The sequence below is a fragment of the Macaca mulatta genome, chromosome 19, assembly GCF_049350105.2.
Source record: "Macaca mulatta isolate MMU2019108-1 chromosome 19, T2T-MMU8v2.0, whole genome shotgun sequence".
Classification (NCBI taxonomy): Eukaryota; Metazoa; Chordata; class Mammalia; order Primates; family Cercopithecidae; genus Macaca; species Macaca mulatta.
The window spans coordinates 45,773,051-45,798,318 of NC_133424.1; the positions used below are offsets into that span (position 1 = coordinate 45,773,051).

Sequence of the window (25,268 nt, forward strand, 5' to 3'; positions counted from 1 at the left end):
TCCTGACTGTGGGTTGGTCTGCCCTTCCAGGGTCCAGGGCCAGCTGTCACAGTGGCAGCTAGGAAGGTAGCTCCTCTCTAGTCCAGAGGGCTGGTGTTGCCGGCACAGCCATCCTGGTGGGCATTCTAGTGGGGAGGGAGAGCAGCAAAAGAGCCAAGAGCAGTGGTCTGCCTCTTGTTTACACCTCTGACACCTGCACTCCAGTGCGCCCTATGCTATTTTTGGCACCTGATCAAGCCACTGAACCTGCTCTAGCTGCTGGAGGTTCTTGCTCTGTGACCCTGGCTGTTTAGACCTGCCCATGTTCATCAGCCCAGGTCCCCGCCCTCACCCACTCCCACCTTCTCCTCCTGTCGCATCCCAGGAAGGGGTCTTTACTCCGTTCTGGAGACTGTCCCTTTATCCAGCTGCCTTCCAGTCTCCCTTTTCTTTATTTTTAACATGATCGACCCCTTCCCTTCTTCAGCCCTGTAACAGCAGTATAAAAACACTCCCAGCCATGTTCAGACATGCTCTGCCTGTGTAGATAAGGATAATGAGGCCCAGGTGATCATGGGGTGGGCTTGTCTCTTACATTTAACATTATATTTGGAGCATTTTCCCATTAATATTTTTCCCACAACATAATTTATAATTGCTGTATTTTAAAAATATACATCAAAAGCTTTACACAATTTTTAGTCACTTGTTTTTTCCAAATTTTATTCCCATGATGGCCATCCCTATAGCTTAATTTATTTATTTATTTATTAAATCAATGATAACTGCTACAGGACAGTTTTCTATAATTGGAATGAATGAGTCGAAAGTTGTGCACAATTTTAGGGTTTTTCTTTTTTTTTTGAGACAGGGTCTTGCTCTGTCTCTCAGGCTGAAGGGCAGTGGTAAAGTCATAGCTCACTGCAGCCTCAACCTCTCAGGCTTGAGTGATCCTCCTGCTTCAGCCTCCTGAGTAACTGGGATTACAAGTACAAGCCACCATACCTTCTAGAGAAGCTTTGCTTTGGAATCCTTACCTGGAGTGTGTGAGAGTGCTTGTTTCCCAATACCTTGTTAAGTGTTACTTGTTTTTTCTTTCTACCAGTTTAGTAGGTGAAAAACTTTTTTTTTTTTTTTTAAGACAGAGTCTTGCTCTATCGCCCAGGCTGGAGTGCAGTAGTGCGACCTCCGCCTCCTGGGTTCAAGCAATTCTCCTGCCTCAGCCTCCTGAGTAACAGGCTTGTGCCACCACGCCCAGCTGGGTTTTTTTTTTTTAGACAGAGTCTGTTGCCCAGGCTGGAGTGCAGTGGCATGATCTCAGCTCACTGCAACCTCCGCCTCCTGGGTTCAAACAATTCACCTGCGTCTGCCTCAGCCTCCCCCTCCCCAGTAACTGGGATTACAGGCCCACGCCACCACGCCTGGCTAATTTTTGTATTTTTAATAGAGACTGGGGTTTCACCATGTCAGGCTGGTTTTGAACTCCTGACCTCGTGATCCGCCCGCCTCAGCCTCCCAAAGTGCTGGGATTACAGGCGGGAGCCACCGCGCCCGGCAGGTGAAAATCTTACCATTGTGCATGGTTTACATTTTGTTTTGTTTTGTTTTTTGAGACGGAGTCTTGCTCTGTTACCCAGGCTGGAGTGCAGTGGCACGATCTTGGTTCACTGCAACCTCCACCTCCAGGGTTCAAGCAATTCTTTTGTGGTTTACATTTTAATACGCTTATTGATCATATTGTCCAATTTTTTGTGAGTTTCCTGTTCACATCCTTTGCCTGTATTTTTTGGGGGGTGACCCTTGTTAATTTGTAAGAGCTCCTTACATATAGGGACATCAGTTTTCTAACCTGTAAGGAAGTCTTGGCTGGGAGTTGAAACCCCAGGCTAGAAGGCGACCCCTGGACTTTTTAGGTCTCATGGCAGGCCTATGCTGGTGTGGGAATAACACCACCGGTCTCAGCGGGAGGTCGCCAGCCCTTAGCAAGTGCCGGCTCGCTCCCGCGGGCTGCCGCACATCCCCGCGCACTGGGCCCCGCCTGTCTGCTGGGAGGCCGTAGTGCGCAGGAGCGGAAACCGGGCCGCCCTTCCCCCACCCGCTTCCGGCCGCGGCTTGGTTCTCCCGCCTCCGCCTCCGCCGCGGCTCGTGGTTGTCCCGCCATGGCACTGTCGCGGGGGCTGCCCCGGGAGCTGGCTGAGGCGGTGGCCGGGGGCCGAGTGCTAGTGGTGGGGGCGGGCGGCATCGGCTGCGAGCTCCTCAAGAACCTCGTGCTCACCGGTTTCTCCCACATCGACCTGGTGAGGGCCGGGCACGCGCGGGTGAATGGCGGGCTGTGGTGCGGGGGCTGGAGTTCGGGGGTTCCGGGGCTCGAGGGGCTCAGAGGCTCAGGGCCAGGAGCCCAGGACCGGAGTTGCGGGGCGGGGGCAGGCTGAGAGGCCCGGGTTGTGGCCCCCCGCGGGAGGGGACTGTTCTTTGGGCACGGGGCCGGCCTCCGCTCCCTGGGCCGGCTCCGGACGCAGAGGAGGCCGCGGGCCCCCGCCTCCCCGGCATCGCCAATGTGTGGCGCTTCGAGGGCGTGAAGCCGCCTCGTATCCTCCCTTCAAAACAAATCCATGGGTGTTAGGAGATGCGGGAGAGGACTGAGTCCCTCGCGGATGTTGTGACTTTAATTTGGAGGTCCCCTTCCTAACTCCGAAGTAACGACCCGGGGCAGAGGATGGCGATGATAGCGACCAACGCGTCCCAAGCGCTGGTCACGAGAAGGTTTACACACGGAACGCGCTCCATCTTCACACCACCCGAGGAGTGCAAACGCTATTTCCACCCTGCTTTATTTTTAACAGATGAGGAAAGGGAGACGCAATGGGGTTGAGTAACTTACCCTGGGTCTCGGAGCGAGTGGCAGGGCTCCCGCGGGCTGCGTGCCTGTCATTGCTCTCACAGTAGACGGTACACTGGCTTGTTTCATTAAAGACATTAGAATTGTGCCCTTTGCATTGGTGTACAGTGACAAGCCAGTGCTATTTTGAATCAAGTTATTTCTACTAATGCAAACTTTTTAGAGTTTGGAGATGTTACTGGCCCTTGGGTGTGTTAAAGTGTCTTAAGGGCTAGTAGAAACATGGAATGAACAAAAAAGTACAGATGGCCGACTGAATCATTGTTTCTTTCCTTTATGTATTATGTATTTAACCAAAAATAAAACTTATGACACTTTTTTAACCATGTGGAAAAGTTTCCTTTCACATTTCTTAGGTTAATTAATAGTAAATGAAATTGTGTATGGATGAAGGCTTGAATCAAGGGAGGGAGCAAAAATTCAATAAACGTTTGCCATGTATCATTTAAGAGAAAGAAGACAACCTGGGCAACATAGAGAAACGCTGTCTCTACAAGAAAAGAAAATTAGCGGGGTGTGGTGGTGTGCGCCTGTGGTTCCAGCTCCCCAGGAGGCTGTGTCAGGAGGATCGCTTGAGCCTGGGAGATCGAGGCTGCAGTGAGCTGTGTTTGCACCACTGCACTCCAGCCTGGGCAACAGAGCGAGACCCTGTCTCAAAAAACAAAAAGAACAGGACACAGTTAAATTTAATATTTTGTATTTGAAAGAGTAATTCGATTGAAAGAAATACTTGAATGTTTTTTGTTTTTTGAAACACGGTCTCGCCCTGTCCCCCAGGCTGGAGTGCAGTGGCCTGATCTCGGCTTACTGCAACCTCGGCCTCCCAGGCTCCAGTGATCCTCCCACGTCAACCTCCGAGTAGCTGTGACTATAGGCATGCCCAGCTAATTTTAATTCGTCTATTTCTTGTAGCCACCAGGGTCTTACTATTTTGCTTAGGCTGATCTTGAACGCCTGGGCTCAAGCGATTCTCTCACTTCATCCTACCAAAGTGTTGGGATTACAGGTGTGAGCCACCACTCCCGGCATAGAGAAATATTTTAATATATTTAGTGTTTACCTCGACAGCACATATAGTTTTAATAAATTCACATATTTTTATGGCATCCAAGGCATTTCCTGAAATATTTGCCAGGATGATTAAACAAACAAAATATGCCATTCTTTCAAAGTATTTTTGAAGGTTATCTCTGACATTAAATCTAGATTCTTACATGCATTAAGTTATTCTTTATCAGTTTAACAGTTTTAGTATGGCGGATTCGTAAAACGTTTTCTCCACTGATGTAGCAAGTATCAAAAGTTCTGGATTATAGGTTCAGAGAGTAGTGATACAGCTCAAACATACCTAAACATTTGTCATTTATCTGAGGTTTATGCGTTTGTAGATTGATCTGGATACTATTGATGTCAGCAACCTCAACAGACAGTTTTTGTTTCAAAAGAAACATGTTGGAAGATCAAAGGCACAGGTAACTATATTTCGCATACCATTTCTATAATTATTTGATGGAACATCTATTTGTGATACCAGATTAATCCTGCCTGTCCTATAGAAGGGAAAAAATGGGTGAAGCTCTCATTTCAGCTGAGAGATTGTGAAGGATGAAGATATATCAAGTAAAGGACTAAAGATTAAGCCCTCCTTTTTTGTTTTAAAAAGGAAATAATCCTGTGAATGGTGTAACTTTCATGGCCTCTTTATATTTAAGTTTCTGATGGTTTACTTAGGATGCACCTTGTGTTCCTGCACCCCCTAGAGGTTGACTACTGCTATGTTTGGGGGCTAGAGTAACCTTACGCTGCTGTCCTAGTTGAAACAAGACAGTTCCCTCGACCTTTGTTTAGTTTTTTTTTTTTTAATGTTCCTTGGTGATTCAGAGTCTTAAAACATCTTTTCCCTTTGCCTGTCTCCCAACCTGTTTGGCAAACCCCCACTCGTTTCTCTTTTTCTTCTTTCATATTTTGGCTTCCTTCTCCAGGAGTACTTTCCTAAACCTTTTAGACTAAGTCGGGTTGGTTTTTCTCTCATAACAACCTTTACTTTTCCTATCATTTTCTTTTCTTTTTCTTTGAGATAGGGTCTCACTCTGTCGCCCCGAGCTGGAGTACAGTGATGCGGTCATGGCTCACTGCATCCTAGAATTCCTGGCTTCAAGGGATCCTCCCACATTGGCCTCCCAAGTGCTGGGATTACAGGCGTGAGCCACCATGCCTGGCCTTTTCCTATCATTTTCATGGCATTTATCAGAGTTTGTAGTTGAACTTAATCTGGATTACTATATGATTAATGTCTCTCTTGCTTAACATGTACTTTGTATAGTTCCTGGTACATGCAAGATGCTCAGTAAATACTTGTTAAGTGAATGAATGAATGACACTTGGGTACGTCATGTTGTATTTTTTTTTTTTGGAGACGGAGTCTCGCTGTGTCGCCCAGGCTGGAGTGCAGTGGCGCGATCTCGGCTCACTGCAAGCTCCGCCTCCCGGGTTCACGCCATTCTCCTGCCTCAGCCTCCCGAGTAGCTGGGACTACAGGCGCCCACAACCGCGCCCGGCTAATTTTTTGTATTTTTAGTAGAGACGGGGTTTCACCGTGGTCTTGATCTCCTGACCTTGTGATCCGCCCGCCTCGGCCTCCCAAAGTGCTGGGATTACAGGCGTGAGCCACCGTGCCCGGCCTCGTCATGTTGTATTTTTGCTGAAGCTTGTCATTCATGTAGAAATGTGTTTGGTGGTACATGGGTTGGCGGGGGGCTCTCCGGTTATTTTAGAAGTATAAAAGTATAGTTTTATAAGTGTAGCTTAACCCTAATGCAGTTTGCTCACAATTTTGGATTTCTTTGGTGTTTAATATAAGTAAGGTACTATGTAAGTAGATAACAGCATTGTGGCTTCGAGAAGCAGATTTCAGATAGGAGCAGAAATATTGTAGTAATTCAGTGTTGTTTGTTTTTCCAGGTTGCCAAGGAAAGTGTACTACAGTTTTACCCGAAAGCTAATATCGTGGCCTACCATGACAGCATCATGAAGTATGCTTTAATGATTACATTGCAGAGTTGTGTAAAGAATAAGGGTTTTGTAAGCCAAATACATAGCTCAAAGTCATTCAACTTTTTTAAAAAAAATGATTTTTCTAGAATTATTAATCAGTGGTAGTTTCTGCTCACAAAGTGGCATTCTTTTTACCAGTTCATAAATACATGGTTTGAATGATGTAGATAAGTGGTGAGATATTTTAATACTTTTAATAAGTAAGTTACTTGGAAATTTATGAAGACCTTATATGCTTGCCTTAAGTAAGAAGATATTTTAAACTATGAAATATCCTTATTTATGATGACTCAGACTTTTCTAAAGATTTGCCTTTTTCTGTTTAAAAGGTTCCCTCCCAAAATCTGTTTATTATGACTGTGACTTCTGTAATATAACACTTGGAATTATGGTAGGGCAGTAGTATTGACAGTACGTAAATATATTTATCTCAGTAAAGATAGAGTAAACATATAATTTTGGAGGTATTGGAGTAAAGGAACTGTGGGCTGAAATTGTCCTTTATCTGTGGTTGTTTAGCTCACAAGTAAATAGTATTAAAAATAGTCCTTGTTTAAGGTACTAGAATTGAGGTACTTAACACTTTCTCAGGGCAGTTGTATCTCCGGATTTTTTGTGTGTGTGTGAGACGGAGTTTTGCTCTTATTGCCCAGGCTGGAGTATACTGGCATGATTTCGGCTCACTGTAACGTCCGGCTCCCAGGTTCAAGCGATTCTCCTGTCTCAGTCTCCTGAGTAGTTGGGATTACAGGCGCACGCCACCACACTCAGCTAATTTTTTGTATTTTTAGTCGGCAGGGTTTCACCATGTTGGCCAGGCTGGTCTCGAACTCCCAACCTCAGGTGATCCACCCACCTTAACCTCCCAAAGTGCAGGGATTACAGGCATGAGCCACTGCACCCAGCCTGTATCTGGCTTGTTTTTTAGTTTTTTACTCTGTGAACCTGCCTATAGCCCTATAACCTCCTTACCCTGTGTTGCTTTCCCAGTGCTGCTAAAAGCAGAGACCCTAGGGGCCTGAACCCTGCCTGATCCTGACCATGTGAGGTGAAGTCAGAGGCCAGGCGGATCCTGGGAATGTGTTCTTTATGTGTTCCCAGGCACTTGCTGCCCAAAGAAGGCCTAGTGGGACTAGTGAAGTCATGCCATCTTTCTGCCAGTTTGAGATCCTTCTCTTGTGCCCTAGGTAGCTGGCCAAAATGGATAGGAATTTGAGGGAAATAATTTCTTTAAAATCTGCTTATGTTTGGGAAGAGTCAAACCTTACTATCTATATGGCATATAATCCTAATATCAGTTTTGTTTACACTTACTATGTTTTTTTCAGAACTGTTTATTATACTGCAAAGATGATGTGGAAGGCTAGTTATTTTGGTGACATTTTTTTATTTTGTTTTGTAGTCCTGACTATAATGTGGAATTTTTTCGACAGTTTATACTGGTTATGAATGCTTTGGATAACAGAGGTGAGATTATGTTTATATATACTTTTAATTTCTCAGTATTTTCTCTCTCACATATCCAATTTGTTTACAAATTTAATATTTATTAGACTATTTACTTGTGATTTAGAACTTAAAAGACATAAGAGAAATGATGGAGTTTAAAGCTTGCCCATTGATTGCAGTTTTATATAGAAATGACTTATTCCAGGTGGGAATTTAGCTTTCATATTCTTTGCATTTCTACCAAAAGGTATAAATAGAAGTGAAGTGAAAAGCTCTCAAAAAGTGTGACTGGGGCTCGGCACAGTGGCTAACGCCTGTAATCCCAGCACTTTGAGAGATCAAGTCAGGAGGATCACTTGAGGTCAGGAGTTTGAAACCATCCTGGCCAACATGGTGAAACCCCGTCTCTACCCAAAAACACTAAAATTGGTGTGGTGGCATGTGCCTGTAGTCCCAGCTTCTCCGGAGGCTGAGGTGGGAGAATCGCTTGAACCCAGGAGGTAGAGGTTGCAGTGAGCCTACATCACACCGCTGCGCTCCAGCCTTGGTGACAGAGTACAACCCTGTCTTTAAAAAAAAAAAAAAAGAACAAGTATGGCTAGAGGGTGGGGTGTGGAATGCTTCGGTGATATTCTTTGCCTGCAGTTACTTCCACATGTAAAAGTATATCTATCAAGTGAGTTTGCAACAAATTGGGCCAGAAATACCTAAATAAAAAACAAGGAAAAGTAAAAATTATGTTTATATATTATATAAGGCTTGGGGGTCTCACTGTTGCCCAGGCTAGAGTGCAGTGGTGTAATCATAACTCACTGAAGCCTTCAAATGGGCTCAAGTGATACTCTTACCTCAGCCTCTGCAGTAGCTACTCTGCAGGCATGTGCCACCACACCAGTCTAATTTTTTTTCTGTTTGTTTTTGTAGAGATGAAGTCTTGCTTTGTTGCCTGGGCTGGCCTGGAAGTCCTGGCTTCAAGCAGTCCTCCCACTTAGCCTCTCAAAATGCTGAGATTCTGGGCAGGAGCCACTGCTCCTGGCCTGAAATTACTCTTTTAACCTGACTCATCTTTTTTTCCTAGCCTTAAACTACTTTAATAGTTCCAAGTTGATATTCCACATTCTGCTTTCATTTCTATCATTTATTATCTGATAATTATATTAGAATAGTGGTGAGTTAAGGAACACCTTGAAACAGTGTTTTGTGTAAGGTACAGCGATAGAAGAGAAAGATGGCAGTTTGGATTTTTAAAATTATGTGTTTCTGTGGGTACTTCTGGAAAAGATTTGTGATACAAATTCTGTTTGATATTTTGTTAAGTGAATGTCTCTTAAATGTCTGTAATTAACAGTTGTATTTTTCTGGCCATAGCTATAAGAAAATTGTACAAAAAATGAAGCCAGTAAGATGATAGTTTTAGGTCTGTGTCATCCTAATTAAAGATAACTAATTTGTTTTTTTTTCCCCAAAAACTCATACTGTTTTTTTACTTCCAGCTGCCCGAAACCATGTTAATAGAATGTGCCTGGCAGCTGATGTTCCTCTTATTGAAAGTGGAACTGCTGGGTATCTTGGACAAGTAACTACTATCAAAAAGGTAAAGAAAAGTTTTGTTTTTTTAACTTCACAAATGTTTACTTGAGACCTTGGAGCAGTAGAAAATAAACTTCGTATTTATATAAAATGAGCAGGCGAACATCCAAAATGTAAGGGCTTTTATGCCCATGTAAAACTTAAAATGCAACTGGGTGCGGTGGCTCACGCCTGTAATCCCAGCACTTTGGGAGGCCAAGGTGGGTAGATCACCTGAGGTCAGGAGTTTGAGACCAGCTTGGCAAACATGGTGAAACCCCATCTCTACTAAAAACACAAAAATTAACGGGGCATGGTGGCAGGCGCCTGTAATCCCAGCTACTTGGGAGGCTGAGCCAGGTGAATCACTTGAACCTGAGAGGCGGAGGTTGCAGTGAGCTGAGATTGCACCACTGCCCTCCAGCTTGGGCTGCAGATCAAGACTCTGTCTCAGAAAACAAACTTAAAAAGAAACTTAAGAAAACTCCATCTCAAAAAAAAAAAATTCTATTGTCTAAAAGAGTCTGGGCTTATAGAGTGGAAGGGAACTTTGAAAAGTTTTTAGTGGTGTATTTGTGAAGTATTTCAAACATTTAAATACAACTAGAGAATAGTAGAACAAAATACCTGTGTGCTCATACCTCAGTTTTGGTTCATTTATTTATTTATGGTTTTTTTTGTTTGTTTGTTTGTTTGTTTGTTTTTGAGATGGAGTTTCACTTTTGTCGCCTAGGCTGGAGTGCAGTGGCGCAATCTTGGCTCACCACAACCTCCGTCTCCCAGGTTCAAGCGATTCTTCTGCTTCAATTTCCCGAGTAGCTGGGATTACAGGCATGCACCACCACGCCTGGCTAATTTTGTATTTTTAGTAGAGTTGGGGTTTCTCTATGTTGTTCAGGCTGCTCTTGAACTCCCGACCTCAGGTGATCTGCCCACCTCGGCCTCCCAAAGTGCTGGGTTTACAGGTGTGAGCCACCGTGCCCAGTGCATACCTCAGTTTTTAAAATCTCAACACAGCTTCATTTGCTGTCCAGATATTTTTTCTTTCAGTTCTTTTAAGAAATCAAATATTGTAGATACATTTGAAGAGTTGTTTTCCACATTTTGAAACTATAGAAAGAGAGTTATGTACTTAACATTTGCTGATTGTGTCTAATATTTTTTTGGCAGCTTATTCATGTTAGAAATTGTCTTTATTTGTTTTAACTGTTAAATGTTATTCTTGGAACCTTATTCAATACCATTTTACAAAAGACTTGTGTATGTCAGTGTGTATTAAGTTGTTGAATAAGTGGAGGCCTTCAATATTTGTTGACAGATCAAGACGGAAGTTCTCTGCATTGCAATATGAATCTCATGACTGCCATTTGGCTACCCTCAAGAAAGCATGTTGGAAGGCTGAGGGCATCAGAAATGGTGTTACGGAGAAAACTCTAAATCTGCTGCAATTTATTTATTTATTTATTTATTTATTTTTTGAGACGGAGTCTCGCTCTGTCGCCCAGGCTGGAGTGCAGTGGCCGGATCTCAACTCACTGCAAGCTCCGCCTCCCAGGTTTATGCCATTCTCCTGCCTCAGCCTCCCGAGTAGCTGGGACTACAGGTGCCCGCCACCTCGCCCGGCTAGTTTTTTCTATTTTTTAGTAGAGACAGGGTTTCACCGTGTTAGCCAGGATGATCTTGATCTCCTGACCTTGTGATCCGCCCGTCTCAGCCTCCCAAAGTGCTGGGATTACAGGCGTGAGCCACTGCGCCCAGCCGCAATTTATATTAAAACAGTGTTTGAGAGTTTTGGTTCTTGAACAGTTAGTCTGGCTGATTTTTGCATTTTTGGTAGAGACGACGTTTTGCCATGTTAGCCAGGCTGGTCTCAAACTCCTGACCTCAGGTGATCCTCTTGCCTTGGCCTCCCAAAGTGCTGGGACTACAGGTATGAGCCACCACGCCCGGCCAGACGTTGCTTTTTACATCCTTGTTACTGTAATTCCGACACACCACTATGTATTAAGACTGAAGATGGCTGGGCACGGTGGCTTATACCTGTAATCCCAGCACTTTGGGAGGCAGAGGCAGGCGGATAACCTAAGGTCGGGAGTTCGAGACCAGCCTGACCAACATAGAGAAACCCCATCTCTACTAAAAATAGAAAGTTAGCCAGGCGTGGTGGCTCACACCTGTAATCCCAGCACTTTGGGAGGCCAAGACAGGCGGATCACCTGAGGTAAGGAGTTGGAGCCATCCTGGCTAACATGGTGAAACCTCATCTCTGCTAAAAATACAAAATTAGCCGGGTGTGGTGGCATGCGCCTCTAATTCCAGCTACTCGGGAGGCTGAGGCACGAGAATCACTTGAACCCAGGAGGCGGAGGTTGTGGTGAGCCAAGATCACGCCATTGCACTCCAGCCTGGGCAACAAGAGCGAAACTCCGTCTCAAACAAAAAGAAAAAAAGAAAAGACTGAGGTTAGGAATATCTGAGATGATGAAAGATGATTCATTTGATAGTTGTCTCAGGTGTCATGTACTTCTTGCAAGGCATAAATTCCTTAAATTGTAATTTTTTTTTTTTTTTTTTTTTGAGAAGGAGTCTCGCTCTGTCGCCCAGGCTGGAGTGCAGTGCCTGGATCTCAGCTCACTGCAAGCTCCGCCTCCCGGGTTTACGGCATTCTCCTGCCTCAGCCTCCCAATTAGCTGGGACTACAGGCGCCCGCCACCTCGCCCGGCTAGTTTTTTGTATTTTTTAGTAGAGACGGGGTTTCACCGGGTTAGCCAGGATAGTCTCGATCTCCTGACCTCGTGATCCGCCCGACTCGGCCTCCCAAAGTGCTGGGATTACAGGCTTGAGCCACCGCGCCCGGCCCTTAAATTGTAATTTTAAACTTGAATGTATATCAGTAAAATGGGCTGGACTCAGTGGTTCACGCCTGTAATCCCAGCACTTTGGGAGACCGAGGCGGGCGAATCACATGAAGTCAGGAGTTCAAGACCAACCTGGCCAACATGGAAAAACCCCGTCTCTACTAAAAATATGAAAATTAGCTGGCAGTGATGATAGATGCCTGTAATCCCAGCTCTTTGGGAGCCTAAGGCAGGAGAATTGCTTGAACCTGGGAGCTGGAGGTTGCAGTGAGCCTAGATTACGCCGCTGTACTCCAGCCTGGGTGACAGCGAGACTCCGTCTCCTCCTTATGTATATCAATAAAATGAAGAGTATTTGGTTTAGTAATACCTAAGATTTTTCTGTGTAGGTAGATATATCTTGAAATTAATACTTTTGTTTACTTAATTTACAGGAAATGATAAGGATATGGCTGTATTCCCCAGTCCCACTTAGTTTTGCTCAAAAAAAGAAAAAAAAGAAAAATATAAGGAAAATGGGTGCCGGGCACGGTGGCTCACGCCTGTAATCCCAGCACTTTGGGATGCGGAGGCGGGTGGATCACACGAGATCAGGAGATCGAGACTATCCTGACTAACACAGTGAAACCCCATCTCTACTAACAATACGAAAAAATTAGCCGAGTGTGGCAGCGTGCGCCTGCTGTCCCAGCTGCTGGGGAGGCTGAGGCAGGAGAATGGCCTGAACCCGGAAGGCAGAGCTTGCAGTGAGCCTAGATCATGCCACTGCACTGCAGCCTGGGTGACAGAGCAAGACTCCATCTCAAAAAAATAAAAGGGAAATGGCTGCGAATAATATTGAAATAACATTTACAACTTTAAGAAACAATTTGTTGGAAAGCTGCTGTTTGTCTTTCCAGTAGTTTTTCTGTTTAGTGCGATCAAGGTAAACTCATATTTGACACTCAGGTGTAGTAATTTTTATTTTGGCTTGTAAGTCATGTTCACTGAGCCAGGAGTTGGGAGTCCAAGCACAGCCTTAGCTGTGACTGATAGATTCAGTTCGCTTTTGTGTTAGTTTATCATAAAGTAAGGGTTTTAGAGTCACTAATATTTCAAAATTTCCTTGACAAGATAAAACCTAGTTGGAATATAGATGAATGAAGTGTTTATATTACCTTATAATGTTGAGAAACTGCTATCATGGAATAAAGATTTTTCTCATATCCTGACTTTGTAGGGTGTGACCGAGTGTTATGAATGTCATCCTAAGCCAACCCAGAGAACCTTTCCTGGCTGTACAATTCGTAACACACCTTCAGAACCTATACATTGCATCGTTTGGGCAAAGTACTTGTTCAAGTAAGAGTGTATCTATTTCTTGGCATGCTTTTCGGTACTGAGGATGGAAAATGGAGTCATTTTTATTTAATTACCTTGAAGAGATTGAACTTAAAATGTTTAAATATGGTGAAGGGATGCTTTAGTAGCTTTCTTGCGGTATTTCTTAGGTAAAATTCAGCTGGCCGGGTGCGGTGGCTCACACCTGTAATCCCAACACTTTGGGAGGCCGAGGTGATCGGATCACCTGAGCTCAGGAGTTCGAGACCAGTGTGGCCAACATGGCGAAACCCCATCTCTACTGAAAATACAAAAATTAGTTGGGCGTGATGGCGGGTGCCTGTAATCCAGCTGCTCAGGAGGCTGAGGCAGGAACCTTGCTTGAACCCGGGAGGTAGAGGTTGGAATGAGCCAATATCATGCCACTGCACTCCAGCTTGGCAACAGAGTGAGAATTTGTCTCAAAAAAATTAAATTTGGCCATGCCTGTTCAGGAAGCTTAGTCTTGTCTTGTATTGGAGATAGCCATGTAACTAAGTGATAAAAATCTATGTATTTGGAAATGTGAACACATACTTAAAAATAACTCATTGGTTATAAAGGAAATCACAATGGAAGTTAAAAATACCCTGTACTGATAATGATGAAAATGCTATACCTGAAACTTGTAGAACGTATTGAATGTGGTGGTTGGCAAAAAGTTACAGATTTACATACATGAAGAAAGGCTGAACGTTAATTAGTAAATCTTTACTAAGAATCTTAAGTTAGAAAGTGAACCACAGAATACACTTTAAGAAATGAGAAGGATGCGGGCATGGTGGCTCATGCCTCTAATCCCAGCACTGTGGGAGGCCGAGGTAGGAGGATCAGTTGAGCCTGAGAGGTTAGGCTGCAGTGAGCCGAGATTGTGCCACTGCACTGCAGCCCAGGTTATAGTGAGATGCTGTCTTAAAATGAAAGAAAGAAAGATGAATGAGAAGGAAGAATATTAATTGAAGTAAGAGCCCATTCTTGATTACAACATAGAAGAGCAGTGAGTGAGAACTAAACGGGGAACATAGCACAGATTAAGTAAGTTATAAGAAAAAAAAAGGGATTATAAGATGATGCTAGTACATAAAAAATTTAAATGGTCTGGGTAAATATATTTTTAGAAACGTACTAAGTGTGCGGTGCGGTGGCTCAGGCCTGCAATCCTAGCACTTTGGGAGGCTGAAGGTGGGTGGGTCACTTGAGGCCAGGAGTTCGAGAACAGCCTGGCCAACATGGTGAAACCCCGTCTTTACTATAAATACAAACGTTAGCCAGGCATGGTCGTGGGCGCCTGTAGTCCCAGCTACTTGGGAGACTGAACCATGAGAACCACTTGAACCCAGTGGGTGGAAATTGGGCCACTGCACTCCAGCGTGGGGGACAGCGTGAGACGATGTTTCAAAAAAAACAACTGGAAAGTAAATAGAGTGCCTGAATTTAGCACTATACCTTAGAGAAACATAAGTAGTTTAAATTCTTCTAAATAATGCACCAAACCTATGTTATTTTTACAGATTCATTTCACCAAACTTGCAAGGAATGCATTACAATATTAGCTAAACTCTCCTTGAGAAGTCTTTAAAAGGGAATACTACTTAGCTCGTGTTATGAGGCTGGTAATGTCTTTGATAGCAAAACCTGTCAAAGCTATTATGGCATAAGAAAAAATTGTTAGTCTCACACATAAATAATAGATACAAAAACCCTATGTAAAATATTAGCATATCCTGGGGACGGGCGCAGTGGATTATGCCTGTAATCCCAGCACTTGGAAGCTGAAGTGGGTGGATCACTGATCTGAGGTCAGGAGTTCAAGACCAGCTTGGCCAACATGGCGAAATGCCATCTCTATTAAAAATAGAAAATTAGCCGGGCGTGGTGGTGGGCACCTGTAATCCCAGCTGCTTGGGAGGCTGAATCTCTTGAAGCCGGGAGGTGGAGACTGCAGTGAGCCGAGATCGCCCCACTGCACTCCAGCCTGGGCAACAGAGCAAGACTCCATCTCAAAAAAAAAAAAAAAGCATATGGATCTAGAATCATATAAAATAAAATGTATATCTTGACCAAATGTGTTTATTCAGGAATACAAGCATGGTTTCAATTAGAAAATCTGTAAATGTCATTCACTCATTAGGAAATTAAAGAGAAACTGTGTAGTTTTCATAGATGTAGAAAAAACATTTGGTAAAATTTAGCAAACAGCCTTTCATGAGGAAAGTTTCTACTAAAACAGAAGTAAAACCTTCTTACTAAAATGAGAATGTCCTCAACCTGATAAAGGAGTATTTTTTAGAAACTTTCAGCAAACATTGTCTTTAATTTTTGCACTCAGAATAGTATACGTAACAGTGTCAGCTTGATGTGTGTTCACAAAAACCACACTTGGAAACTTTATTTATTTGGCAAACATTTTTTTTCTTTGGGAGGCTGAGGTGGGTGGATCACTTGAGGCCAGGAGTTCGAGAACCACCTGGGCAACATGGCGAAACCCTGTCTGAGGTACAATAGGCCAGGCAAGGTGGCTCATGCCAGTAGTCCCAGCATTTTGGGAGGCTGAAGCAGGTGGTCAGGAGTTCAAGACTAGCCTGGCCAACATGGCAAAACCCCGTCTCTACAAAAAATACAAAAATTAGCCGGGTGTGATGGTGTGGAACCAACAGACCCACACACCTGTAGTCCCAGCTACTTGGGAGGCTGAGCGGTGAGAGCCACTTGAACCCGGGAGGCGGAGGTTGAAGTGAGTGGAGATCGTGCTACTGCACTCCAGCCTGGGGGACAGAGGGAGATTGTGTCTCAGAAAAAGACAAAAAAAAAAAAAAAAAGTGGCTGTGTGCAGTGACACACACCTGTAATCCCAGCCCTTTAGGAGGCCAAGGCAGGAGGATTGCTTGAGCCCAGCGTGTGGGCAACATAGTGAGACCCCATCACTACAAAAAATTTAAAAATTAGCCGTGCATGGTGGCACATGCCTGTGGTCCCAGCTACTTGGGAGGCTGAGGTGAGAGGATCACTTGAGCCTAGGGAGGTTGAGGCTGCAGTGAGCTGTAATCACACTACTGCACTCTAGCCTTAAGGGACAGTGAGACTGTCACACACAAAAAAAGATAATCTGGCAAAATTAACATGAGCAGCATTTTTCACTCAAAGGGAAACCTAAATAGGCAATAAGCAAATTAAGTTATGTTTTAATCATAAGACTGACTTGGAAAATTAAGTATAAGGCCACAGTGAGATACAGGTGCTTCTCAGTGTACTTCCTGATAAACTCATAAATAAAAAATACCGTTAAGTCAAAAATGCATTTTTTTTTTTTTTTTTTGAGGTGGAGTTTCGCTCTTGTTGTCCAGACTGGAATGCAGTGCAACTGCAACCTCTGCATCCTGGGTTCAGGCGATTCTCCTGCTCAGCCTCTCGAATGGCTGGGATTACAGGCGCCTGCCACCACGCCCAGCTAATATTTGTATTTTAGTAGATACAGGGTTTCACCATGTTGGCCAGGCTGGTCTCCAACTCCTGACTTTGGGTGATCCACCTGCCTTGGCCTCCCAAGGTGTCGGTCATGTGTGAGCCTCCACGCCCAGACAAAAATGCATTTTAATATAACCTCAATAAACCTGTTGCAAAGTTGAAAAATCATAGGTGGAACCATTTTAAGTTAGGGGCTGTCTACTATTTTGCACTCACTAGTTGGCAAAGCATTAATTTTAGGAAGTGTTAACATGCCATTGTTGGGAGTGACTGTCAGAGCTTTGAAATTATAGTTGGGTGGGGGGTTTGTACAAAGGATTTCTGTAAGATAACTTTCATTATTCATGTATTTGAGGAAATACTGGAAACTTTTTTTTTTTTTTTTTTTTTTGAGATGGAGTCTCACTCTGTCACCCAGGCTGGAGTGCAGTGGCGCAATCTCAGCTCACTGCAACCTCCACCTCCCGGGTTCACGCCGTTCTTCTGCCTCAGCCTCCCGAGTAGCTGGGACCACAGGCACCTGCCACCACGCCTGGCTAATTTTTTGTATTTTTAGTAGAGACAGGGTTTCACCGTGTCAGCCAGGATGGTCTCGATCTCCTGACCTCGTGATTCACCCACCTCGGCCTCCCAAAGTGCTGGGATTACAGGCGTGAGCTACCGCACCCGGCCTCACTGGAAACTTTTATACCCATGAGTTATTTTTTTTTTTTTTTTTTGAGAAGGAGTCTGGCTCTGTCGCCCAGGCTGGAGTGCAGTGGCCGGATCTCAGCTCACTGCAAGCTCCGCCCCCCGGGTTTACGCCATTCTCCTGGCTCAGCCTCCCAAGTAGCTGGGACTACAAGCGCCCGCCGCCTCGCCCGGCTAGTTTTTTGTATTTTTTAGTAGAGACGGGGTTTCACCGTGTTCGCCAGGATGGTCTCGATCTCCTGACCTAGTGATCCGCCCGTCTCGGCCTCCCAAAGTGCTGGGATTACAGGCTTGAGCCACCGCGCCCGGCCTACCCATGAGTTATTAAACAATTTTTAGGATAACTTTATTAATAAAAGGGAATCTCAGCTTAATACCTTCAAATTGTTTGTTAAGACTGTTCAGCAGTAAAGAGCCATTCTACCATGAAAAAAAGTTAATCTTGTTCATTGCTGAATTTCTATCCCCTAGATCAGGAATCTGCACCTGAAGGTATATAATAATGTTCGTTGAACAGGTAGTTGCAAGTGTACTTCACAAACATTATTCTGGTGTTAGAATGTTATCCAGGTTGTAAGTGAAAACCACTCACCTGTTTCTTGAGCAGAGGTTTTAACATTGAAATGCGCAGAGCCTTGCTGATAGGAATGGATGTACATCTGCTAAAATTTAACCTTGCTTGCATTGCTGTTGAAATTGGGATGCAAGGTGTCCAAGCACATTGTGTTAAACTTTTAAGTTTATAGTCATTTATCAGTTGTTTACTCTTTTTTTTTTTTTTGAGATGGAGTCTCGCTGTGTCACTCAGGCTGGAGTGCAGTTGCGGGATCTCGGCTCACTGCAGTCTTCGCCTCCTGGGTTCACGCGATTCTCTTGCCTCAGCTTCCCGAGTAGCTGCAATTACAGGCATGCACTACCATGCGTGGCTAATTTTTGTATTTTTAGTAGAGACGAGATTTCACCATGTTGGTCAGGCTGGTCTTGAACTCCTGACTTTGTGATCTGTCTGCCTCAGCCTCCCAAAGTGTTGGGATTAAAGGTGTGAGCCACTGTGCCCAACCAGTTGTTCAGTTTTTATGTCTGCTAAATATTTGAAATATTATAAATTACATGTTCGGAATGCTTTGTTGTACATAAGTATTTACTATTCTTAAATTATAGCCAGTTGTTTGGGGAAGAAGATGCTGATCAAGAAGTATCTCCTGACAGAGCTGACCCTGAAGCTGCCTGTGAGTAAATTATTTGGCATATGTTTTATTAGAGACTATTATCTTTATTTTGTTGGTTTAATTTTGGTAGCTTAAGGGAAAAAAAAATAATTGCTATATGTGCTAGGTAATGTGTGTTTAACATGTGTTATTTAATTTTTTTTTTTTCTCAGAGATGGAGTTTCACTCTTATTGCCCAGGCTGGAGTACAGTAGTGCGATCTCGGCTGACTGCAACCTCCGCCTCCTGGGTTCAAGCGATTCTCCTGCCTCAGGCTCCTGAGTAGCTGGGATTACAGGCACCTGCCACTGCGCCCAGCTAATTTTTGTATCTTTAGTAGAGACAGGGTTTCACCATGTTGGCCAGGTTGGTCTCGAACTCCTGACCTCAGGTGACCCACCCACCTCGGCCTCCCAAAGTGCTGGGATTACAGGCGTAAGTAAGCTGCCATACTTGGCCAAAACAATGTTTTACAAAAAAAATGTGATTCCATTTTACTGATGAGAAAATCAAGGTTAAGAGAAATTTCACAAGTCTAGTAAATAGAGCTGCAAGTTATTCCTAGATCTGATGATTGGTCTGTGCTTTTAACTGATTTGTGTAGCTTTCAGAAACTGAGGTACAATAGGCCAGGCAAGGTGGCTCATGCCAGTAGTCCCAGCATTTTGGGAGGCTGAAGCAGGTGGTCAGGAGTTCAAGACCAGCCTGGCCAACATGGCAAAACCCCGTCTCTACAAAAAATACAAAAATTAGCCGGGTGTGATGGTGTGCACCTGTAGTCCCAACTATTCGTGAGGCTAAGACGGGAAGATGGCTTGAGTCCAAGAGGTAGAAGCTGCAGTGAGCCGAGATCTTAATACTGCACTCCAACCTGGGTGACAGAGCGAGGCTTTGTCTCCAAAAACAAGAAAGAAAATTGGGATACAAAAAGATGCTGATGAATGTGTTATTTTTCTTTTTCCTTGAACTCAGAATGTGTTGCATTTGGGGATTTCCATGAATGACTCTTTTTATTCCCAAAGGTGAGTGAAAGAGTTCAGTTCTACATTTATTACAGCTGAAAATAAAATAATGATTGTTTTATAGGGGAACCAACAGAAGCTGAAGCCAGAGCTAGAGCATCTAATGAAGATGGTGACATTAAACGTATTTCTACTAAGGAATGGGCTAAATCAACTGGATATGATCCGGTTAAACTTTTTACGAAGGTTAGATTTACTTTCTGTATAATCATGGATAGATGTATTGTTGTGCATAGATGTATTCTAGTTCTGCTTGTTTTAAAATAGTCCATAAAATTGAATTAAGCTTCTATGTATATGCCTTATGATGTCCTAATAAAATGGTTGATGCAGTCAGGATATGCAAGTTTTAAAATGTTACCATCTACACTAAATTTATCTGTATAACATCTAAATAGGAGGTATAATTAGAGGCGGCTTGTATACCTTCTTGGTTGTCTTTCCTTCCCTCACTTTTTATAGAACTTCTTGGTTTTTCTGCTGCTTCTCATTTTCAGTTTTTTTTTTGTTTTGAGACAGAGTCTCGCTCTTGTTGCCCAGGCTGGAGTGCAATGGCACGATTCCAGCTCACTGTAACCTCCGCCTCCTGGGTTCAAGCAATTCTCCTGCCTTAGCCTCCTGATAGCTGGGATTACAGGTGTGCACCATCATGCCTGGCTAATTTTGTATTTTTAGTAGAAGCGGGTTTTCACCATGTTGGCCAGGCTGGTCATGAAATCCTGACCTCAAGTGATCTGCCTACCTTGGCCTCCCAAAGTGCTGGGATTATAGGTTTGAGCCACCCCTCCTGGCTTCATGTTCACGTTTATTTCCTGCTCATGTATTTTATTAGCAATTTGACTGACATGTGTCCTAAATTACCCTTGAATCCTGTAGGCCCCTTGTTCTTGGTGAAATCCTTCTTCATCAGCATATATTATTTGCCTGTTGAATATTTCTAGAGAAATCTATGAGATTGTTTTTATTGGGTCTACATAATTATTGTTCATCTAGACCCTCAGGTCCATGTTTGGAAAGTTTTTTGTTCTGTCTTGACTCCCTAACAAGTTGTACATGTGTGGATTTTTTTGACTCTTTTTTCCCTCTTCGTGGAGAATGGGGTCTCACCATGTTACCCAGGCAGATCTCAAACTCCTGGTTTCAAGTCTCAAACTCCTGGGTTCAAGCTGTCCTCCAGCCTCTGCCTCCCTAAGTGCTAGGATACAGGCATGAACCACTGAGCCTAGCCCCTAGCAAAGCTTATCACAGAGCTTAAAACTTTCTCAGCTCTTATCAAACTGAGTCAGTATTCTTGCAACTCTCACTAAGCAGATGACCTTAAGGATATAATAACAGGTTTGAAGCCATTGTACATGATTTACCTGTTGAGAGAATGATCTGCATCACCGAAAACTCAACCTTTTTCTTTCTACTGGAGAGAGACCACTTTCAGTAAAGGTTAACTCTTGCGTGTGGCTTTTTACTTTTGTACCATTATTCAGACAGGATTTTCATCTCTCCCCTGTGTCTTGCATCTTTTTTTTCTTGGTTTCTTTTGTCTGCTTTCCAGCATGCACAGGTTCTGCTGTCTTTTTTTTTTTTTTTTTTTTTTTTTTGAGACGGAGTCTCGCTCTGTCGCCCAGGCTGGAGTGCAGTGGCGCGATCTCGGCTCACTGCAAGCTCCGCCTCCCGGGTTCACGCCATTCTCCTGCCTCAGCCTCCCGAGTAGCTGGGACTACAGGCGCCCACAACCGCGCCCGGCTAATTTTTTGTATTTTTAGTAGAGACGGGGTTTCACCGTGGTCTCGATCTCCTGACCTTGTGATCCGCCCGCCTCGGCCTCCCAAAGTGCTGGGATTACAGGCGTGAGCCACCGCGCCCGGCAAGGTTCTGCTGTCTTAAATGACATACTGCTCTCCCCAGCTTGTATTTCATCTCATTTCCCCAGTGGTAACAGAGGAAGAAAAGTCACATGTTGACTTTTTTTTTTTTTTTTTTTTTTTTTGAGAGAGAATCCTGCTCTGTCGCCCAGGCTGGAGTGCAGTGGCACGATCTCAGCTTGCTGCAACCTCTGCCTCCCAGGTCAAGCTATTTTCCTGCCTCAGCCTCCTGAGTAGCTGGGATTACAGGTGCCCGCCACCATGCCTGGCTAATTTTTGTATTTTTAGTAGATACGGGGTTTCGCCATAGTGGCCAGACTGGCCTTGAACTCCTGACCTCAGGTGATCGGCCCGCCTCGACCTCCCAAAGTGCTGGGATTACAGGCGTGAGCCACCGTGCCCAGCCTACAGATTGACTTTCTTATCCCTATTGCATTTATTTTCTCACTACAGCCCTTTCTAAAACATGGTTGTATTAGTCAGAGTTCTCTAGAGGGACAGAGCTAATAGGATAGATATATATAAAGGGGAGTTGATTAAGTATTAATTCACACGATCACAAGGCCCCACAATAGGGCCGTCTGCAAGCTGAGGAGCAAGGAGAGCCAGTCTGAGTCTCAAAACTGAAGAATTTGGAGTCCAATGTTTGAGGGCAGGAAGCATCCAACATGGGAGAAAGATGTAGCCTGGGAGGCTAGGCCAGTCTAGTCTTTTCATGTTTTGCTGCCTTCTGTGTATTCTAGCCTCAGTGGCAGCTGATTAGATGGTGCCCACCCAGATTAAGAGTGGGTTTGCGTTTTCCAGTCCACTGACTCAAATGTTAATCTCTTTTGGCAACACCCTCACAGACACACCCAAGACCAGTACTTTGCATCCTTCAAACCAATCAAGTTGACACTCAGTATTAAGCATCATAATAGTTTTTATTTTTATTATACTTAAGATGCTGTAAACTTTGATATGGGCATCAGCAGTATCTTCCAAACTGGTATACTTATTTCCATTCCAATCTGAGCAACACTTGAATGCCAGAAAAATCTGAAGTGCATCCCCAATCTGTTGTTTAGCAGATAATTTTAAACATCTGTGTGCCAGACGCTTACTTTAAGTACAGGGGATTTAGTTGTGAACAAGACAGAAGACAGAGTGCTTGCTCTTTAGAGGGAGTTCATAGTCAAGATGAGAAGTCAAACATTGAACAGTAAATTTCAGCTTCAAAGTCTTAATGACATTAAGTTCAGAGACTTTGCAGCCCTTTAATAGTAATTTTCATCTAATGGACTCATCCCCTGGCCTGCGAACCCATTTCAGATGTTGCTAGGGAGAGGCTTCAGAAGAAGCTTTCTAGAGGAGGTAACATTTAAGCCCGGCCGGGCGCGGTGGCTCAAGCCTGTAATCCCAGCACTTTGGGAGGCTGAGATGGGCGGATCACGAGGTCAGGAGATCGAGACCATCCTGGCTAACACGGTGAAACCCCGTCTCTACTAAGAAATACAAAAAATAGCCGGGCGAGGTGGCAGCGCCTGTAGTCCCAGCTACTCGGGAGGCTGAGGCAGGAGAATGGCGTGAACCCGGGAGGCGGAGCTTGCAGTGAGCTGAGATCCGGCCACTGCACTCCAGCCTGGGCTACAGAGCGAGACTCCTTCTCAAAAAAAAAAAAAAAAAAAAAATTTAAGCCCAAGGCTTGAAAGAATAAGAGTTGGAATATGGTACCGTATGTGCAAGGAAACTCAGTTGGAAAACTGACTTAAATTCCATTAAGGGGAGAGTGGAAAAAGATTACTGGAGAGATAAGTTGACGTCAGATCAGGCAGACTTTCTAGGCCTTGTTAAGGATGTTACAGCAAGACAGTGGCAGTCCATTGAAAGATAGTCTTACAGGATCACTATAAGGGGATAGAAGGGATGCATACACTACCCTAGGATCTGGTATTCGTATGATAACCAATCTGGGACAGTGCCCCTGGAGTTGTGCAGTGCCGGAATAATCTGGAGTACAGCCATCTGTACTCCCAGTGGAGCATGGAGGAGTAGACTCAACAGGATTTTGGATGTATATGGTGAAGGTCAGTGGAATAAAAAAATGGTACCTGGCTGGGCACTGTGGCTTACACCTGTAATCCCAGCACTTTGGAAGGCCAAGGCGGGAGGATCACTTGAGGCTAGGAGCACAAGACCAGCCTGGGCAGTATAGCAAGACCCCATCACTAAAAAAAAAAAAAATAACCAGGCTTGGTGGCCTGAGCCTGCGGTCCCTACCTACTTAGGAGGTTGGGACAGGAATATCACTTGAGCCCAAGAGGTTGTGACTTCAGTGAGCTATGGTCACACCACTGCACTTCAGCCTGGGCAGGTCAAAGAACAGAGGTGCTGTTCTCTGATGTAAGTGAGGTGGGAAGCAGATGTGTGTATAGGGGTTGGGGGAGGGTAGGAGAAGGTGATACAGCAACTTTGAACTCATTTGAAATTCTTTTGGAACATTAGAGAAGTGTTTTTGTAGATAAGTAGAGAGGTTTCAACTGGGGTTATATTTGGGATTCCTAGGTTTATAGATGTGGTTAACTACTGGAAATGGACATGATACACCATGGAGGATAGAATGAAAAGATGGTTCAGTACAGAAATCTGAGGGACTCCTAATATTTAGTAATAGTTGCATAAAAGAGAAAGAGGTGGAGCTTAGGCTTAGAAAACTGTTGGTTCAAGCCTTCACATCCTCTACAAATTGTTTCCAGCCACATTTGTTACCCAAGTCATAGGGGATTCATCTCCTTGCCTTTGTACCCATTTCACATGTTGCTGTCACAAGGAGACTCTTTCCTTATTTCTTAGATAAAATAGAAATATATTTTTTTCTGAGATCGAGTCTCACTCTGTCGCCAGGCTGGAGTGCAGTGGTGCGATCTCAGCTCACTGCAATCTCCGCCTCCTGGGTTCAAGCAATTCTCCTGCCTCAGCCTCCCGAGTAGCTGGGCTTACAGGCATGTGGCACCACGCCCAGCTGATTTTTGTATTTTTAGTAGAGATGGTGTTTCACCATGTTGGCTAGAGTGGTCTCCATTTCTTGACTTCGTGATCCACCCACTTTGGCCTCCCAAAGTGCTGGGGTTACAGGCGTGAGCCACCACGCTCAGCCAGAAATCCTTATATTACTCAAGACTTTGTGCTATTCGCACTAAATTGTATTCTGATTATTTGTATATTTGGCTTATTCTCTAAAGATTAAAGATGCTCAATTAGTATTGATGAATTAAGTATATTTTGATAGAAATGGCTGTGATTTTTAAATATAGCCAAATTTCTGTTCTTGCCTGGTACCAGCAATAAATGTGTTGAATAAATTAACAATAGAAAATGCAGATAAGGAATAAGAAAAAAATATTAAAATCACTTGAAGTTCTAGCACATCTTTTCATAGGATAGTTTTTCCGTCTACTTGTAATGTTTTTGTTTTTGTAATAATTGTGTGTTTGGGGGTTTTTTCATTTTATTTTTGCTCTTGTTTCTGTGGGTTATATTTCGAGAGGAGACCACATTTTAAAGATACTGCAGTTCAGAAGTTCTGTTGTGAAGCACTTTACTTTAAAAATCTGTATACTTTATTGGCATGTACCCATGAGCTTGGAGGCATTTCTGACTGGCATCCCTAGGCTCAGTGATTGTCTGTAGTTCCCGCAGAGCTGGTGTACATTTATTTGTATGATTGTGCTTCAGACTGATCTTTGGAGTTTTAGGGGAGCTTTTGGAGAGGTGACTTAGGAAGGCAGGGGCAGTCAGCATTTCAGGGCTCCTTTACTCTGCATTCCTCAGAGCACTTCTGCATTTCACTGTTTTCAATGTAGGGATTCTGTTAGAAC

At 44.0% G+C, this 25,268-nt stretch overlaps 1 protein-coding gene and 2 long non-coding RNA genes across 10 annotated transcripts in view; 2 read left to right on the forward strand and 1 right to left on the reverse strand.

The window, feature by feature from the left end:
- Positions 1-2,064: 2,064 nt before the first annotated feature.
- UBA2 (ubiquitin like modifier activating enzyme 2) overlaps positions 2,065-25,268 on the forward strand; it is a 44,210-nt gene continuing 21,006 nt past the window's right edge. For 7 of the 8 annotated variants that reach the window (XR_013410442.1, XM_001091974.5, XM_028839549.2 and 4 more), the window contains exons 1-8: positions 2,065-2,276; positions 4,267-4,350; positions 5,840-5,910; positions 7,335-7,399; positions 8,875-8,975; positions 13,028-13,149; positions 18,484-18,551; positions 19,617-19,738. Coding sequence is in view for 7 of the 8 variants with exons in the window: in XM_001091974.5 (XP_001091974.2) it covers positions 2,139-2,276; positions 4,267-4,350; positions 5,840-5,910; positions 7,335-7,399; positions 8,875-8,975; positions 13,028-13,149; positions 18,484-18,551; positions 19,617-19,738 (771 nt within the window). In the remaining variant the exon portion in view is untranslated. Of the gene's footprint in view, positions 2,277-4,266; positions 4,351-5,839; positions 5,911-7,334; positions 7,400-8,874; positions 8,976-13,027; positions 13,150-18,483; positions 18,552-19,616; positions 19,781-25,268 lie in introns of all 8 variants that reach the window. The other variant, XM_077982085.1, reaches the window with a different exon arrangement.
- On the reverse strand, positions 13,554-15,989 carry LOC144337396 (uncharacterized). Its single transcript, XR_013410445.1, has 2 exons — positions 14,958-15,989; positions 13,554-14,020 (listed from the first exon to the last, which is right to left on the reverse strand). It is a non-coding gene; the product is annotated as an uncharacterized LOC144337396 (long non-coding RNA).
- LOC144337394 (uncharacterized) lies at positions 20,389-24,798 on the forward strand. Its single transcript, XR_013410443.1, has 4 exons — positions 20,389-21,110; positions 21,419-22,775; positions 23,088-23,725; positions 24,307-24,798. It is a non-coding gene; the product is annotated as an uncharacterized LOC144337394 (long non-coding RNA).